The sequence below is a fragment of the Gopherus flavomarginatus genome, chromosome 4 (assembly GCF_025201925.1).
Source record: "Gopherus flavomarginatus isolate rGopFla2 chromosome 4, rGopFla2.mat.asm, whole genome shotgun sequence".
Classification (NCBI taxonomy): Eukaryota; Metazoa; Chordata; order Testudines; family Testudinidae; genus Gopherus; species Gopherus flavomarginatus.
In genome coordinates this window covers 147745813-147762548 of record NC_066620.1, presented here as the reverse complement: position 1 = coordinate 147762548, position 16736 = coordinate 147745813, and the positions used below count along the sequence as shown (strand labels likewise).

The 16736-nt window shown below is 44.9% G+C and overlaps 1 protein-coding gene across 1 annotated transcript in view; it reads right to left on the bottom strand.

The window, feature by feature from the left end:
• MDN1 (midasin AAA ATPase 1) overlaps window positions 1-16736 on the bottom strand; it is a 171553-nt gene that overhangs the window by 146199 nt on the left and 8618 nt on the right. Inside the window, exons 2-7 of the mRNA XM_050949353.1 lie at window positions 12548-12774; window positions 9903-10127; window positions 6636-6743; window positions 6345-6537; window positions 4208-4420; window positions 351-482 (exon numbers count right to left, since the gene is read on the bottom strand). Coding sequence (XP_050805310.1) covers window positions 351-482; window positions 4208-4420; window positions 6345-6537; window positions 6636-6743; window positions 9903-10127; window positions 12548-12774 — 1098 coding nt within the window. The remainder of the gene's footprint in view (window positions 1-350; window positions 483-4207; window positions 4421-6344; window positions 6538-6635; window positions 6744-9902; window positions 10128-12547; window positions 12775-16736) is intronic.

Genomic DNA, 16736 nt, shown 5'->3' with positions numbered 1-16736 from the left:
ATGAATACTACTAGTTCTATAACTGACTATTAGGAATCAATTAAGATATATGTCACAGTACTTGTTCCAGAGCACAATATGATATAATCTTTTATACTGTCTCAGCTGGGGGAAGGATAGGTTGGTGGAAAAGAATGAATGTACCAATTGGTTAATTCAGTTACCTAATTAATGATCATTTTCTTCCCTTCCTCTCCCCTCCCCCCGCCTCCTCCACAACTCACCAGTTCCAGGGTGTCAACACACTACAGCTGATTGGGCATTAGCCTTCAAAACCAACTCACAGTTTGCCTCAAACCATCACCCACTTATTTCACAATGTTGACTATAGGAGAAGGTAAATTGTATACCACATCCAGAGGAGCATAGTCAATATCCTCCAGCAGAATCCAGTGCCCTTTGGTGACAGCTTGTGTCAAGGTTCCAGGCTGCCACACAAACTCCCCTGGCACATCTGTACAACGATACATACCCAGTAACATCTGCAAAAAAAAAAAAAAAAAAGGTAGCAATAAATAAACTCAGATAAATAACTTACATAATATATCTGACACCAGTATGCAAGTCATATACATAACCTGCCTAGAGCAGTGTGTGGATACGTCTCTAGAGTGCTGCGCAGAAACCAATTTGTATGCGCAGCTGATCCACAAAAATGGTCCGCAGATAATCCGCGGATTTGCACAGCTCTATACACGACAGACCCGTTTACGCGCAGGTGTTGAGAGTCAAGCCATCACGAGTGCGTGTTAACAGACCGTGAGTTAAGAGGGTCATGATGAAGTATCTTAAGATATCTATATATACACGTATAATTATCTAGGATTACACAGCATCCCAAATACTGCAGGCCTATCTGTTAATGGCACTTTGCAAGAATATAAATTCAAATGTGTAATCTAATAAAAACATTACTACTACTACACAGGGGTGAAAGTAACTCAGGACACTTACCGGTATGGGGCGGGGCAGCCCCGCCCCTGGAAGGAGCGGAACCTCAGGCAGAAGAGGCGGGGCTAGGGGGGGTCAGCATCCCCCAGCCAGTCCTTCCAGGCCACCTGGTCCACGCGGCCCGGGGTTCCCGTGGCGATTTAAAGGGCCTGGGGCTCTGGACACTGCCCTGGGGCAGCAGGGAGGAGGAGGGTGGAAGGGGGAGGGGGAAACAAAAGGGGCAAGGACCTTAAAGTGCTGCAGGGTCCTTTGCTGCAGCAGCGCTTTAATGTTCCTGCCCTTTTAGGGTCCCTATCGGAAGGGCCACCGACGGGGGGGAGGGGTAACTTTAAGCACTTTAAGGATGGTCCTTTGCCGCGGCAGCGCTTTGAGGATCCTTTAACATTGCTGCCCCTTCTCCCTCCCCGCCCCGGGTCAGTAAAGACGTACAACACATTTCCATTCCGCACTTGCTGTCGATTTCTATGTCAGTGAGTTAGTGAACAAATCTGTAGCTCTACATAGCAAGTTCCTGCACCGTGTGTTAACAAGTCTCGTGTGTTAAATAGGTAGCACTGGGAGGCATGGTGCTATCGTGCGTTAAGCGGATTCGTGTGTAAATGGGTCTGTACTGTAAATAATCAACAACATCCTCAGCTAGTTTTTTTCAGTATTAGACTAAATTTTAGTGTTCAAAGAAAAATGTAAGCAACAGCATTCTTGAAACACTCCTATTGTTCCCTTAACAGCTATCAACTACAATCCAAAGTGATCTACAGCAGTGTTTCTCAAACTGGGCTCGCCGCTTGTGTAGGGAGCCCTTGGCAGGCCGGGCCAGTTTGTTTACCTACCCCGTCCGCAGGTCCGGCCAATCGCAGCTCCCACTGGCCGCGGTTCGCCACTGCAGGTCAATGGGAGCTGCTGGAAGCAGCAGCCAGTATGTCCCTCGGCCTGCGCCGCTTTCAGCAGCTCCCATTGATTGGCCCGGATCAGTGAACCGCAGCCAGTGAGAGCCGCGATCGGCCAGACCTGCGGACAGGGCAGGTAAACAAACCAGCCTGGCCCACCAAGGGCTTTCCCTACACAAGCAGCGTCCCAAGTTTGAGAAACACTGATCTACAGCTAGACCCAGCTTCTCAGGAAAAGCAGTTAACACTGGAAATGTCAAGAGTATATACACAATTTTTATTAAACCAATTACTTCCCATGGCTTGATCTGACATCCAGCTAACATAGCACATCCCAACTCATTGCGCCTTTTACATCAAGATGAAACATGGAGTTACTATTCAAGGTACTTATAAAATAGGAAAAAAATAAGTTTTACAAATACTTTACAACACCTAATGCATCCACTCACAGTTAGAGTCTTCCGTACCTTTATTAAAACACAAGTTTTATCTTTAAAAGGGAGATTACCAACTTGAAATGCAGCCAATTTTAAAAATGATAAAATAGATGCAGGTATTCCATCTGTCCCTAGATACCCTAATAGACTGCAGTTTCACATCCACATTTTCCTACTTCTAAAAATGTTTTCTACCTCCCTATCCCTGTGTAAAAAACCCACAACAAAGAGGATACCAAACTATATAGGAGAAACAATTAAACTGGAATAGTCAAATATATAAAGCAAAAATAAGATGCATTTTAAAATAAAGAGCTCTTTCAATAGACACACTAGAAATTCTGTGCCATACAGATACACTCCTCTTCTAAGCATTTCTTGGATAGTTCAGTTATATATTAAAAAAAATTTTAACCTTTATACTTTGCTACTTATTTCCAATCCCATCACACTTTCCTGAGATGGTGATCTTACAACTAAGCTCAACAGCAGCAGGCTGTGTGGGGCCGGCAGTTGGGACCCCAGACCCGCTGCCACTCAGGGGTTCCATCCACTGCTCCTGCCAGCCGGGATCCCAGCTGCCAGACCCGCTCAGCCTGCTGTCAGTCTGGGGTCCCAGCCCTGCCCACATACAATGGGTACCTACCTTCTCCCTGGTTCTGGTCCATTCTCTTCCTCTCTCTCTCTGCACTGAGCTGAGGGTGGGAGTGCACTGAGCACAGGGCTGGGGGTGAAGAAGCAGGCTGCGAGTTGGGGTGTAGGGTCTGGCCAGGAGCTAGAATGAGGGAGGGGGCTCAGGGTTGGGGCAGGAGGTTTGGGTGTGGAGTACTTACCTGGGTAGCACCCATTTGGTGCAAGGGGTGCAGGTGGGAACGTGGACAGGGGGGGGGCAAGAGCTCCCATTTGGTACTCAGGGTGGGGGTGGGGATGTGGGTGGTGTAAAAGTCAGGATGTGGGGGATGCATGGGGTGTGGGGGGCTGGGTATGTGGGGAGGGTGCAAGAGTCAGGGCAGAGGGCTGGGGGCATGTGAGGGGGGTTCAAGTGTCAGGGCATGGGATGTGGGGGGCCTAGGTATGTGTGGGGGTGCCAGAGTCAGGGCTGAGGTTGTGTAGGGGAAAAAGAGTCAAGCAGAGGGCTGGGTATGTGGGGCTGCAGGGCTCAGGGCAGAGGGCTGGGTGTGTGCGAGGGGGGGTCAGGGCAGAGGGCTGTGGTCATGGGGTGCTCATAGCAGGGAGCTGGAGGGGATATGCCCCTATTCTACCCCCTTTCCCCTTCCCCAAGGCCCTGTCCCCGCTTCTTCTCTGCCTCTGCTGGGAGCAGTGAGCATGCTGACTCCACTCCTCCCCGATCCCCTCCCTCACAAGGGCCATCAGCTGATTGGCTGGCAGGGAGGGAGGGACAGAGAGGAGGAGGAGAAGGAGGGGCAAGAACCCAGCACATTACAGGAAGGGGGCCGGTGGGGAGGGAGGAGAAGAACGGGACGGGCCAGGCTGGGCTGTGCAGGAGTCCCAGCAGGCAGCAGCATGCCATTAAAAATCTGCTCGCGTGCCTCGTGGCTTTGGCATGTGTGCCATAGGTTGCCGACCCCTGTACTAAACCATTTTAAAATCACCCCTTTAATTAATCAGAGCGGCTCTTTCATGTACACAAGTCCTAAAAAAATGTAGTAACTTTGGAAAAAAAAAAAAAAAAAAAAAGAATTGATGTGATGCAGTTTTTGTGAAGAATTTAAAGCTTACTAAGCCCGTATCTTGAAGTTTCTCATTTTCAAATTCTTCAATTCCCATTAAGGATTTGGACTTGCTGCAGATCAATACTTCACATTTCAAAACTTAAGTAATGTAAGTCCATGTATAAGGATGGGGTTTTGACTGTTGAGCATAAATGAGTTTACCCTTTCCCAAACAGCAGGAATATTCTTCCATTACCTTACTGTCTGTCTGATCTCCAAGTTGAACTTTCAGAATATGAGGGGGCTTCATTCTTCCTGTAATGACTGCTAAATACTCAATTAAAGAAGTTTTGCCACATCCTATTGGTCCCTCTAATAATACAGGATTCTGGAAAGCTACTGCCATCGCAAGGTTTTGCAGATTCATGCAGGTAGATTCAACCAGCACAAAATGGTTAATGGTACTTTCCTGTTAGGGTAGAGAACTTGAGTTACCATACTGAAGTGTTTATTCATAGATGAGTTGTGTACAATATTACTGGAATGCTCCAATGCTGCATCCATAAAAATTAGTCTGAATACTAGAAAATGCCGGCTGTATAGCTCTAACTAGGAGCTTATCCCAAATGATATAATGGGTCATTGAGAATGCAGATTGAACAAACAATATTTAATGGTTAGTATTAAAATACAGATTCAACCCATCAAAAACCTACAATAAAAATATACAATTTATAAAAGTGTATGCATGAGCTAATTTGCTCTAAAAAACCAGTCAGACTACAGATGCAACAATGGTAGAGTGATAATGTTCCACCAATATATATCAGACTTACCTATTAAAAAAAATCATTTGATGTACATAGCAGATGAAGTCATTTGAGCAGCTCCCTATTACAGGACAAAGCCTTGCCATAATCCAACAGCAGTTGTTTACTGATAACCTTATTCATGAGATTAAAGTGCTGAATCTATTCATATTTGCATAGACAACTTCGTGGAGCCACTAAACTCACTGGTGTATGACCATTAAAACAATATACCAAATATTATACACCATCTTTTACTCAGATTATTTTAGTGCATTTAGACTTTTTAAAGGGAAGTTATATTTTCCAATCAGGGTATAAAATGAATCATCAACTCATTCTTAACTTTTCTACAGTTTATTCCACAGAAGTTGCCATTTTCCTGGCAAGCAAGGAGAGAGGAGTTAGAACAGAAAATAGAACTTATCCTTCATTGAAAATGTGAAGAACGTTGTATTTTGAACTCCTATTTTAAATAAGTTTCAATTACTTACAAAAATTGATAAGACGATCAATACAGTTTTATTTTGCTTGTAATTTTATTACTAGACAGAGCCCAGGAAATTCAGAAATTGAAAATTCTGTCTCCTTGATTCCCACACTGCTTGAGAAGTGCTGAAAAACTGATGCTCTCCACACACTTCTCCAGAACAGTGCTTTTAGATTAAACAACTTGTGCTAAAGCTGAACAGAGTCAGGAGTTGAACTCAGGTTAGAGCGAAAGCAAGAAAGGTGGTCTGGGGAGTGGTCTAGAGTGCTGGCTGAAGCTACAAGAAGTACAGAGGGTGGGAATGGGGAGAACAGGTTGGAGGCAGACTCTTTCTGCAGAACATGGACATGCTTTTCCTATCAATTTAAGTGTAGAAATATTTTCCAATTTGTTCTCTTTTCCTGTCTATTAGCAGGAAAGTGGCAGTCTCCATAGAGTAAGTTTTAATTTATTTAAAAAATAAATGTTTAAAAATGTGTGTTATTTTGAGGAGCAACTGCTGGCAAAGAGAAGGTATAAACTCAGATGGTATAAAAATCATTTCCGTGAAGGTAAAAATGACTGTTTTGAACCCCCTTGTTGGCTAGGCCATGACTCCATGTTCTTAAGAAAGCCTCTGGATCCTAGAAAGGAGATACTATGTAGAGTTGAAAAGCAGCTGCTGAACATTCTCTCAGAGCCAGCTTACAAGAACTGATACATAAAAATAGAACAATCACCATGTTAACCTCTAAACTACTTCATTCGAGTACACAGCTCCTCTGAAGTACCAACATTCCACTTTATAGTGACTTAGTGCATGGCACAGCTTGAAATAAAATTTGCCACAAGAACTACATACATTCAACTTCATTTAAGAAATTAACAAAGGTAGGTCAATTCTTAACATTCACATTTTAATAATTAGGCCACAATCAAGGAGGGAGGCAGGGAGGGACAGCTCAGTGGTTTGAGCATTGGCCTGCTAAACCCAGGGTTGTGAGTTCAATCCTTGAGGGGGTGATTTGGTGATTAGCCCTACTTTGAGCAGGGGGTCAGACTAGATAATCTCCTGAGGTCCTAATAATCTATGATTCTATAAAGGATGTACCTACCTGTTCTTTGGGCACAAGTTGTTGCCTGGGTAGCACAACTCCACATACTGCTATTACATTTGCAGAGAGGTCACCTGATACAATGTCTCCTTGTGTGTACTGCAGCCCTTTCTCTCTCTGCCAAAGAGATGTATCTGGATTGGCCAAAACAAGGGCTCTCTCTACATTCCACATCTGTGATTCTTCCAGTAGCCTGTCAAATTAGTACCCACATTCGTTATTGCAGTTGGATGCCATTTACACCAAATATACTTAATCATGCAATGAATTCAATGTAAAAATTCATCTTACTTTAGTCTGAAACGTATTAATTCATCCGGATTGAAGATCTTCTTAAGGAAAGATAATTTGTGCTCGTCGCTCATGCATGTAACCAAAGCAAGGCAATTTGAAGTGTACCTGCAAAGAACATTTTGAACAAAATAGGTTTCAAAAGATTCTTCAGAAACCTATTTTTGTGATTCTGATTCATAAATAAAGACACAAAATTACAGAAGAAGAATCTTGTACATCTTTTTCCCACAGAGGAGTTGGCAGAGAAAAAGAACTGGCCTCCCCAACTACAATTCAGCTATAGATCAAGAATGTGTTGTCTGACTCGTAGTAGAAAAAAGACTCGCCTGTTGGCATATAACTGATAGAGACAATGAATTTTGTATCATAAGCTATGAAAGTTTGTTACCCAGGGCAAATATGTAGTACCATTTACTGTGTCCGGTTTCATATTTTATTGCCTCACTTCACTGAATGTTCTTTAAGTGTCTTTATTTACAGTATAATAATCTGAAATATTCCTCTAGAGAAAACTGACTCAAGTCATGGTATATTGAAACAATGTGCCTCACAGTGTAACAAACCTTTCTATAAGTAGGGTATATTACAGCAGACAATAATTGGGTGCACTTTTTAAACAGAAACATCTCTTGGGTATCTTGACCTTAAATAGAGGATGTGGCTTTCTATAAGATCTGTCTTTCATCTAATTCAGCAGCTAGATTGACCACAGTATCAAGAGATCAAGACATTAGCTCAAGGCTCAGTGTTAACAGAATCCTAAAACCACTTCAAATCTTTTGACTTTACAACTAGATGCAGCTGCCTGTTCAAATAATGAATATATAACTTAAAAAGCGTTAAGTACAAAATCTTACAGGCAAATACATTTTTCATCAGGTTTAGTCAGTTCTCGTTTTCTGACCACCATCAATGTTCAGTGAGGCTGAAAGAGGAAAGCTCCCAGAGGAAGAGTGGCTTAGCACTCAATTTAAAATAAGATAGTTTCTCCCTTCCAAAATTACTGTAAAAAAGCCATGTAAACCTGCTCCGGAAAATCAACCATAATTCTACAACGATAACCTTATCTCATGCCTTACTGTCAAGAGAATTTAGTGTAATAGTGTATTTTTTCAAAATTGGGACAGTTAACCTTTCTTCACTCCATTATCCAGGGGTCACTTTGACCAGAAGTCATGATGAAGAGCTATTGAAACTGATCTGTGAACTATCACCACAGTAAGCAAGCTCCCAACCTTTCAGATCATTTTGGATCTTATCAAAAGGTGCTATGAATGTTTTGTGTATCTTCCTGGACCCAAAGAGAGCTCACTGACTTCCTTGGGCTCTGGTGTGAGGAACATGTGCAGGCACAGCTCGGAAATTCAAGGCAGAACAAGATGATCTACAACAGAGTTCTCAAACACGCAGTCCGCGGGCCACATGCAGCCTGTGGCATTATTTGCTGCGGCCTGCCAAGCTCCCCTCACCTGCCACCTCCCCTCCCTGCCAGTGCGCCATGTCCCTGCTTCTCTGCCCACCTTCAGGCCCTTGCCACTTTCCAGGAGGGAGGGGCGAGGAGCCACGCGCTCAAGAGAATAGGTGAAGAGGGGGGCAGGGGCTGGGATTTGGGGAAGAGGTTGGAATAGGGGCGGGGGTGTGGAGTTTGGGAGGAGATTTTGGGAAAGGGGTTGGAATGGGGGCGGGGCAGGGCAGGGCCTCATGGAAGAGGTGGAGTGAGGGCGGGGCACGGGCTTTTGTATCTTTATATGAAAAGGTGTCAGTGATGCGGCTCTCAGGCCAACGTACTAGTCCTTATGTGGCCCTCATGGTGATTTGAGTTTGAGACCCCTGATCTACAAGCACTCGCTGGAAGAAGTGGCAGCTCTGGGCTACTGAACAGCAGTGCCATCAGAAGGAAAAGGAACTGAGGCAAGAGTATAAGCACAGAAAGGACAGCTCTCTAAGCTTGGTTCATCACCCACCAACTGCACTTTCTATTCTCAGTGATGCACCAGGCTTAGAGGAGCCGTCCTTTGTGTGCTTTATCATAATTTACAAACTTAGGTGGGGGGGTGGGGCTTTTTCCTCCATTTTACAGTAGAAACGTTAATGTTTTAAAAAGTTAATGGTTTTTATTTTAACTGAAACTTAAGACTTTTTTCTTAAGAGATGTTGGTAGACGTATGAAATCTGAACTCCAGTTTAACACATTACTCGTAGGGGAATTCTGGGCCAAAAAACTTAAATTCTGCAATTTTTAAAAATTCTACATATTTTAGTTGTCAAAATAACACAGTATAATCACTCCAGTTTGAAATATTTTGGTAATTTATTTAAAAATACCCATCAACAAATGTCAACAATACAGACAATATACACAAAAAAAGATTCCCCCAGGAGAAGAGAGTGAAAGAAAGCCCTACGATAGGGGTAGTCAATTATTTTTTGTCAAGGCCCAAATTTCTTGGTCAAGGTCTAGTCAAGTTCCAGACATCAGAGAAAATAAATACAAAAATAACAACAACAATCATTATAATAAGCAAATAAAAACATTTTGAGGTCTATTCAAAAGCATCTGGTGGCCTGGATTTAGCCCATGGTCCACCTATTGACTACCACGGCCCTACGACAACCAGTTCCAGTTGGGGGGTAGTGCAGGGATGGGTGGAGCCCCCAGAACCAAGACACCTGCATTCCCCTCCACCCAGTGCTCAGCTGCATGGCACCCCCCAGCCCAGACACTTGTACCCTACTCTCCTCAGAGCCCAACACCTTGGACACCCCCCCCCAACCCACACACCCGCACCCTTTTCCCCAGAGCCCAATTACAGCATGCTCCCCAGCCCACAAACCTCCACCCTCAGTGCCTTTACTCCCCCTAGCTACTTTACTGTCCCACTGGGGCACATAGTGTGGTGCGACCCTGCCCTTCCTCACCATTGGCCAGAGCTGGGTATCCCAGGACCTCTCCTGTTCTGAGGAGAATAAGGACCAAGCTAGGCAGTCAGAATGTGCAGGCTGGGTGTTCTGCTCACTGTGAGCTGGGCTCTGCAGAGTCCAGCGGCACCTAGTGACCACCAGCAGTCCCAATTCTGCAGGGGAAACATGGATTTCTGGGCAAATTCTGCATTGCACAGTGGTGCAGAATTCCTCCAGGAGTGGCGCATTCTTTGTCTGGTATTGCTGAAGATTACTCTCATCTTTCCCCTTAAAGTGAAGGCTGCTAGGAGAAATTCAGAACACTTGTCCTTGAACGGAAAAGATTTTTGGATTTAAACTTACCAGCGGACCAAAGTATCATGACTCCTTAGCAGTGGAACACACACACTCCAGTCCCACAACTCCCGGAATACAGACTGCTCTTGTTGGAGGAATAGGTAAGCAGCCTCCATGAGATCCCGTAACTTCATCCGTCTGCGCCCATATCGGACTGTGTTTGTATCAGAACTTTCCAGGAAGAGTCTTTGGAACACTGGTGAAGTATCCTTAAAATACCTCAGAGCAAACCTTAGAGAGAGATAAGCGGAGACCTTAAACTAGGCAAATATGTATATCCAAGTAATAGCACAGAAAACAATCTACAAAAGAATTCTAATCCACAGAAGTCGTGAAACAGTAATTGTTGGTACAATGAAAACCAAAGGTAAATTGAAGCCTTTTCTACAATTGGAAATAGTACCATTTTATCTGAGCAAGGTGGATGATGCAATATCCTTTACTGGACCAACTTCTGTTGGTGAAACAAATTTTCGAATTACACAGAGCTCTTCTTCAGGTCTGGGAAAGCATTACAGCTAAATACAAGGTGGAATAGACTGCTTAGCATAAGTACTTAACATATTGCACCTTGTATTTATCTATGACACTCTGAAGCCTATAGCTACACTTAAAATGCTACATAGACACAGCTGTTCTGCTATCGCACTTCAGAGTAGACACTTACTACAGCAACAGGAGGGATTCTCCCATTGCTGTAGTTAATCCACCTCCCCAAGACACAGCACCTAGGTTAAAGGAAGAATTCTTCCATCCACCTATCACTGTCTGCACAGGGATTGGGTCAACATAGCTACATCTCTCAGGGGGGTGGATTTTTCACACACCTGAGAGCTGTAGCTAAGCTGGTGTAAGTTTCCAGTGTAGATCAGCCCTGACTCTCCTTTCCAGAGCTGAAGAAGAATTCTTGTAGCTCAAAAGTTTGCTTTTTCTCACCAACAGAAGTTAGTTCAATAAAAGATATTACCTCACCCACCTACATTCCCAAAGTGTTCGTAACTCTGAGATTCTACTGTATCCTGGGAACAACACTACTACTACCACCACCACCATCACATTGCACACAACCATGTTAGCAGTTATTTGTCAGTAGTTAGTTTAACTGACTAGTGCTGATTATTCAGATTACAAGGACAAACAGTGGTCAGCACCAGTTCCACTAATCAGTGTTAAGCTCTGGTCAAGAGAAGGTTAATTCCAATTTGCTGAACCAATATTGACCACTTTTATTTAGGTCTTAATTTGGATTTAGGAACCTAATTTTAGATGCATAATTTTGAAAATTTTAGCCAATGAATAATTTTCACATAACTCTCTATCATGCACATTAGACATTTTTCTATTTCATTTCAATCACTGGAAAAGATGCGTATCATGTTAGATCAGGGGTCGGCAACCTTTCAGAAGTGGTGTGCCGAGTCTTCATTTATTCACTCCAATTTAAGGTTTTGTGTGCCAGTAATACATTTTAATGTTTTTAGAAGGTCTCTTTCTATAAATCTATTTTATATAACTAAATTATTGTTGTATGTAAAAGTAAACAAGGTTTTCAAAATGTTTAAGGAACATCATTTAAAATTAAATTAAAATGCTGATCTTACGCCGCCGGCCTGCTAAGCTCACTGCCAGCCTGGGGTTCTGTTCACCGAGACCGGCAGCGGACAGAGTGGGGCCTGCGGCTGGGATCCCAGACCTGGGGGGATTTAGGGCTCAGAGCAGAGGGCTGGGGGGTTCAGGGCAGAAGGCTGAGGTGTGGGAGGGGGGGTTTCAGGGATCAAGGCAGAGGGCTGGAGTGTGTGGGGGTTGCAGGGCAGAAGGCTGGGTATTAGGGGGTTGCAGGGCAGAAGGATGGGTGTGGGAGGGCTCAGGGCAGAAGGCTGGCGCTGTGAGGGGTGCAGGGCACACAGCTGAGTGTGGGGGGTCAGGACAGAGGGCTGGGGCGTGTGGGGGGTGCAGGGAGAAGGCTAGGTGTGCGGGGGTTCAAGGCAGAAGGCTGGGTGTGGGGGGGTTCAAGGGTCAGGGCAGAGGGCTGGGGGATATGAGAGGTGCAGGGCAGAAGGCTGATTGTTGGGGGGGGTCAGGGCAGAATGCTGGGGTGCTCGGCTCATAGGGGTGCTCCCAGCCCACTGTCCTGAGCGGCTCAAGGTAGGAGGCTGGAAGGGATATGCCCTGTTCCACCCCCTTCCCCAGGCTCCGTCCCTACCTCTCTGCATCCTCTACGGAGCTGTGTGCAGGCTGCCGCTCTTCTCCCTCCCCCTCCCCCTCGCTAGGGCATCAGTTGATTGGCGCAGGGAAGGAGAGGGGGAGGGGCAGGAAAGCACCACACTGGGGGAAGAAGCAGGGCCGGTGGGAAGCTTGGCTACCACAGGACCAAGCTTCTGTCTCCTGGCCCCCTAGGGGAGAGCGGGGGGAGGCGGGTACTGAGGGCCGGGACCATGGCAGGCAGCTGCATGCCACTCAAAATCGGCTTGCAAGCCGTGTTTGGCAAGTGTGCCGTAGGTTGCCGACCCCTGTGTTAGACATTGCTAGACATTCATTTAAACATTTCCTTTAATTTAAAACTTTCGGTTTTCTCAGTCAGAGTTTCAATTCAAGAAATTCAAATTCAATTCAAGCTCCAACATCACACAAGCAGACATCACATTACTTACGGAAGCACATCAGGGTGGTCGCCAATGAGCTTGCTCATTGCTACACAAAGCCTTTCATGCAGATCATGGTTGATTTGACCACCAGCATTAATGGCTTCTGCATTTCTTTCCAGTAAATCCAGCAGGATTGGTCGAAACTGACGACCAATCAGTAGAGTACATTCTTTATCCACTAATAACTGTGCTAAGGCATTGAGAATACACTGGCGATCCTGCCGAGTCCAGATCTGGAGGAGAAGAAAGAGGAAAAGGACAATTAACGGTCACAATCACATAAAAAATGAGTTGTTATTTCAAATCACATTTCAGCTACCTATGTCACCAGTCAGTTTGAGACTCAACCAGGAATTTTAAACAGAAATCAGGCAGCAAAACAGATAAGTAGCAATGGCGGAGGTAATACGATGTGGGGAACGATAGGAAGGCAACTTCCCGTACTCCCCACAGCAGCCTTTAGAGGTGTGTGTGGTGCCTTTTCAATCAACTGGCAAAACGAGGTATAAAGACAAATTTTCACACTGGGTTGGAGAGCATCATAACAGAACAGAGAGCCAGGGACAAAACTAAATGGCTTTAAGACCCTATGTGCCAGCTTGCAACACTGAGAGTGGGGAGCCAGATCCTGCGGGACAGGAGCCGCCACTGCTGGGTGAGTGCAGGGCTGCCCACCAATAGCCAAACATGTGTCGTTTACTCCCTCCAAACCCCGTTCCAGAAGCTGGCCTCCACCACTGATAAGCTATATATACATAAATACTTGTACTTCAGGGAACCCTCTGCAATCACACCAATGTTACTGGAAATCAATAAGGAGCCTATTCCACTACGCAGCCTGAAAAGCATTTATAGCAGTTATGAAGAAACACCACTACAATCTCAGGTTACATGCCAGTTTATTATTTCTTTTTAAGACACCAAATCTTGAATCAGTCATGCTATAAATGATGTTATTTCCACATTTCTGATAGTGTTTAAGGTACACAACACTTCTGAGAAAAAGAATTTTTTATTTGCAGTTTTGAAAAATAATTTTCAACTTTCACATCCAAGGGACCATCTATACGAGAAAATGTGTCACAAATTCTGCAAAAGAGAACAAATAAGACTCAGTTTCACTCTCAACACCAGTTCATTCCCATTCGCTTTATGTAAATAAACAACTAGTCTGTTCTCCAGTCTTTGTTCTGCAGCCTACTGCTATATCTCCCAGTCATAAAACAGTTCTTGTGGAAACTTATCTCCTTTCTTGTTCAAGGTTCTCTGTGCCTCTGCGTAGCCAAACATAAAGCAGTATAAATACCTTCATACACCACTCTTATTGCTCACTCCAAACAACACAATTTGTCCTGACCAGCTCCTCATATACCATTAGTTTTATTTTTGTGAAACCCAACACTGAGTCTCCCTCACTTCCTCTCAGCTCTCACAACAGAATAAACTTAGAGACAACATACTTTTCTCTGATACCAGCTAACAATTTTTATTTTACAGGTGGGTTGAACCAATTGATTTTTGTTTATCAGGGACATGAAGAATTCATTACAGAATTTAAAACAGGTGTCCGATTTTGAGTAGCTAAACTATTCTATTAAATAGCTAAATGGAAATTAAAAGAAACCGTTAAGGATGAAATGCCTGAAAACTGCATAGAGACTATTTAAAAACACCATAATAGAGGCTCAAACTAAATGTATATCTGCTACACACACACACCCCAAAAAAAGGAGTAAGAGGACTTAAAAAAAATAAATAAAGCCATCACAGTTAAACAGCGGAGTAAAAAAGACAGAGGCAAAAAGTCATCCTTTAAAAATCGGAAGTCAAATCCTAAGAAGGAAAATAGAAAGGCGCATAAAATCTGACTACTCAATCCTTAGCTACTCCAATAAGACAGCTACCAGGGGTGCTTATTTTGTTTCTTAGACAATCCTTTGGTTCTGCAGGCAACAAGGTAAAATTTAGGCTGAGTAAAATCTAGGACCTCCATGTCAAATGTAAAAGTATAAGGCAGGCTAAGAGAGAATTGAAGAGCAACTAACTAAGGACACAAAAACAGCAAAAATGTAATAACATCAGAAGCAGGAAGTCTGCCAGTCAATAGGGCCAGCAGACAACTGAGGTGCTAAGGCACACTCAAGAAAGACAAGGCCATTGCAGAGAAGCTAAATTAATTTTTTGTATCGGTCTCTACTGCAGAGGATATTGGTGAGATCCATACTTTTTAGCAGGGTGGATAAAAATCAATGACAAAATGACAGATGAAATTCATTGTCGATAAGTGCAAAGCAATTCATATTGGAAAGCATAATCCCAGCTACACATACAGAACCACAGGGTCTAAACTAGCTGTTACCACTCAACAAAGAGATTTTGGAGTCATTCTGGGTAGTTCTCTGAAAACACCTGCTTAATGGGCAGCTGCCGTCATAAAGGCTAACAGAAAAGAGACTGATAAGACGACAGAAAATATCATAATGCCTTTACATAAATCTATGGTGCACCCACACACTGAATACTGCATGCAGTTCTGATGGCTCCATTTCAAAAAGTATATATATAGTAGAATTGGAGAAGGTACAGAAAAGATAAGCACATATGATTAGGGGTATGCAACAGATTCCATGCAAGTAGAGATTAAAAAGATTGTTCATCTTAGAGAAGAGACGACTAAGAGAGGATATGTTAAGAGATTTGCAAAATCATGAATGGTACACAGAAAGTGAATAGGGAACTGTTATTTACCCTTTCACATAACAAAAGAAATAGGGGTCACCTGCTGAAATAGGCAGCAGGTTTAAAAACAAACATAAGCAAGTACTTCTTCACTCAATGTAGTCAACTTGTGGAGCTCATTGCCAAGGGATGGCCTGAAGGTCAAAATTATAATGAGTTCAAAAAAGAATTAGATACATTCATGGAGGATAGGTCCACCATTTGATATTTGCCAAGATGATCAGAGAAGCAAACTCATGCTTGTGTCCCTAAAGTACCAAATGCCAGAACTGCATATGGTACTGGCCATTGTCAAAGACAGGATACTAGGCAAGATGGACCACTGGTCTGACCCAGTATGGCCGTTCTTATGTTCTTTAAATGTCAGATATACAGATGCTTAAACATAAGAGAAACAAGAATATGATACACACAGTAAAATAGTCTCTAGTTACCCAGCTATTGTACATCAGTATCTGTAGTGTAAGCAATTTCACGAGAACAAGCAATGTTTTAATCAATGCATACTACTAGAGGCAGTGGTGAGCTGGAGCCGGTTCTCACCGGTTCACGGGAACCAGTTGTTAAATTTAGAAGCCCTTTTTGAACCAGGTTGGTTTAGAATTGGTTCAAAAAGGGCTTTTAAATTTAACAAAAGCTCCAGCAGCTCCCTGCCCTTCCCCCGGCCCCAGCTCACCTCACTCCGCCTCTGCCTCCTCCCCTGAATGCTACCTCAGCTTGTCCTCCCCCTCCCCAGCTTCCTGCGAATCAGCTGTTCACGCGGGAAGCCTGGGAGAGCTGAGAAGGAAGCAGCGGCTTCCTGCAGGTAAGCTGGGGTAGGGAGGTGGGGACAGGAGGAGGGCTTCAAGCGCCGCACAGCTCCGGCCTGGACCCTGAGCCCGTTCCCGGGCAGCGCGGCTTCGGCCCAGGCCTGACCCCGACCCCGGCTGGCGTGTTTCTGGCCCTGATCTCGGCCGGCCAGGAGGCGCGATTCTGGCCCAGCCCCGACCGGCTGGCATTGGTCCGGCCCGGCCCCTGGACCCGGGCCTGACCACGGCCAGCTGGGCAGCGCGGCTTCGGCCTGGCCCCGGGCCTGGCCAGCTGGGTGCCCTGGCTCCGACCCTGGTCGAGCACCTTGGCTCTGGCTGAGTGGCTCCAGTCCAGCCCCCACCTCCAGGCAGCGCGGTAAGGGGGCAGGGAGCGGGTGTTGGATAGAGGGCAGGGGAGTTGGGGGGGAGGATTAGTGTCGGGGCGGTCAGAGGGCAGGGAACAGGGGGACTGAATGGGGGCAAGGGTCCTGGCGGGGGAAGGGAGGGAGAGTCAGGAAGGAGTAGGGGTTGGATGGGACGGTGGGGGGCATTCAGGGGTAGGGATTCCAGGGGCAGTAAGGGGACAGAGAGGCAGGGTCCCGAGGGGCCATCAAGAATGAGAGGAGGGGTTGGATGGGGCGGCAGGGGGCAGGCAGGGGACAGGGAAG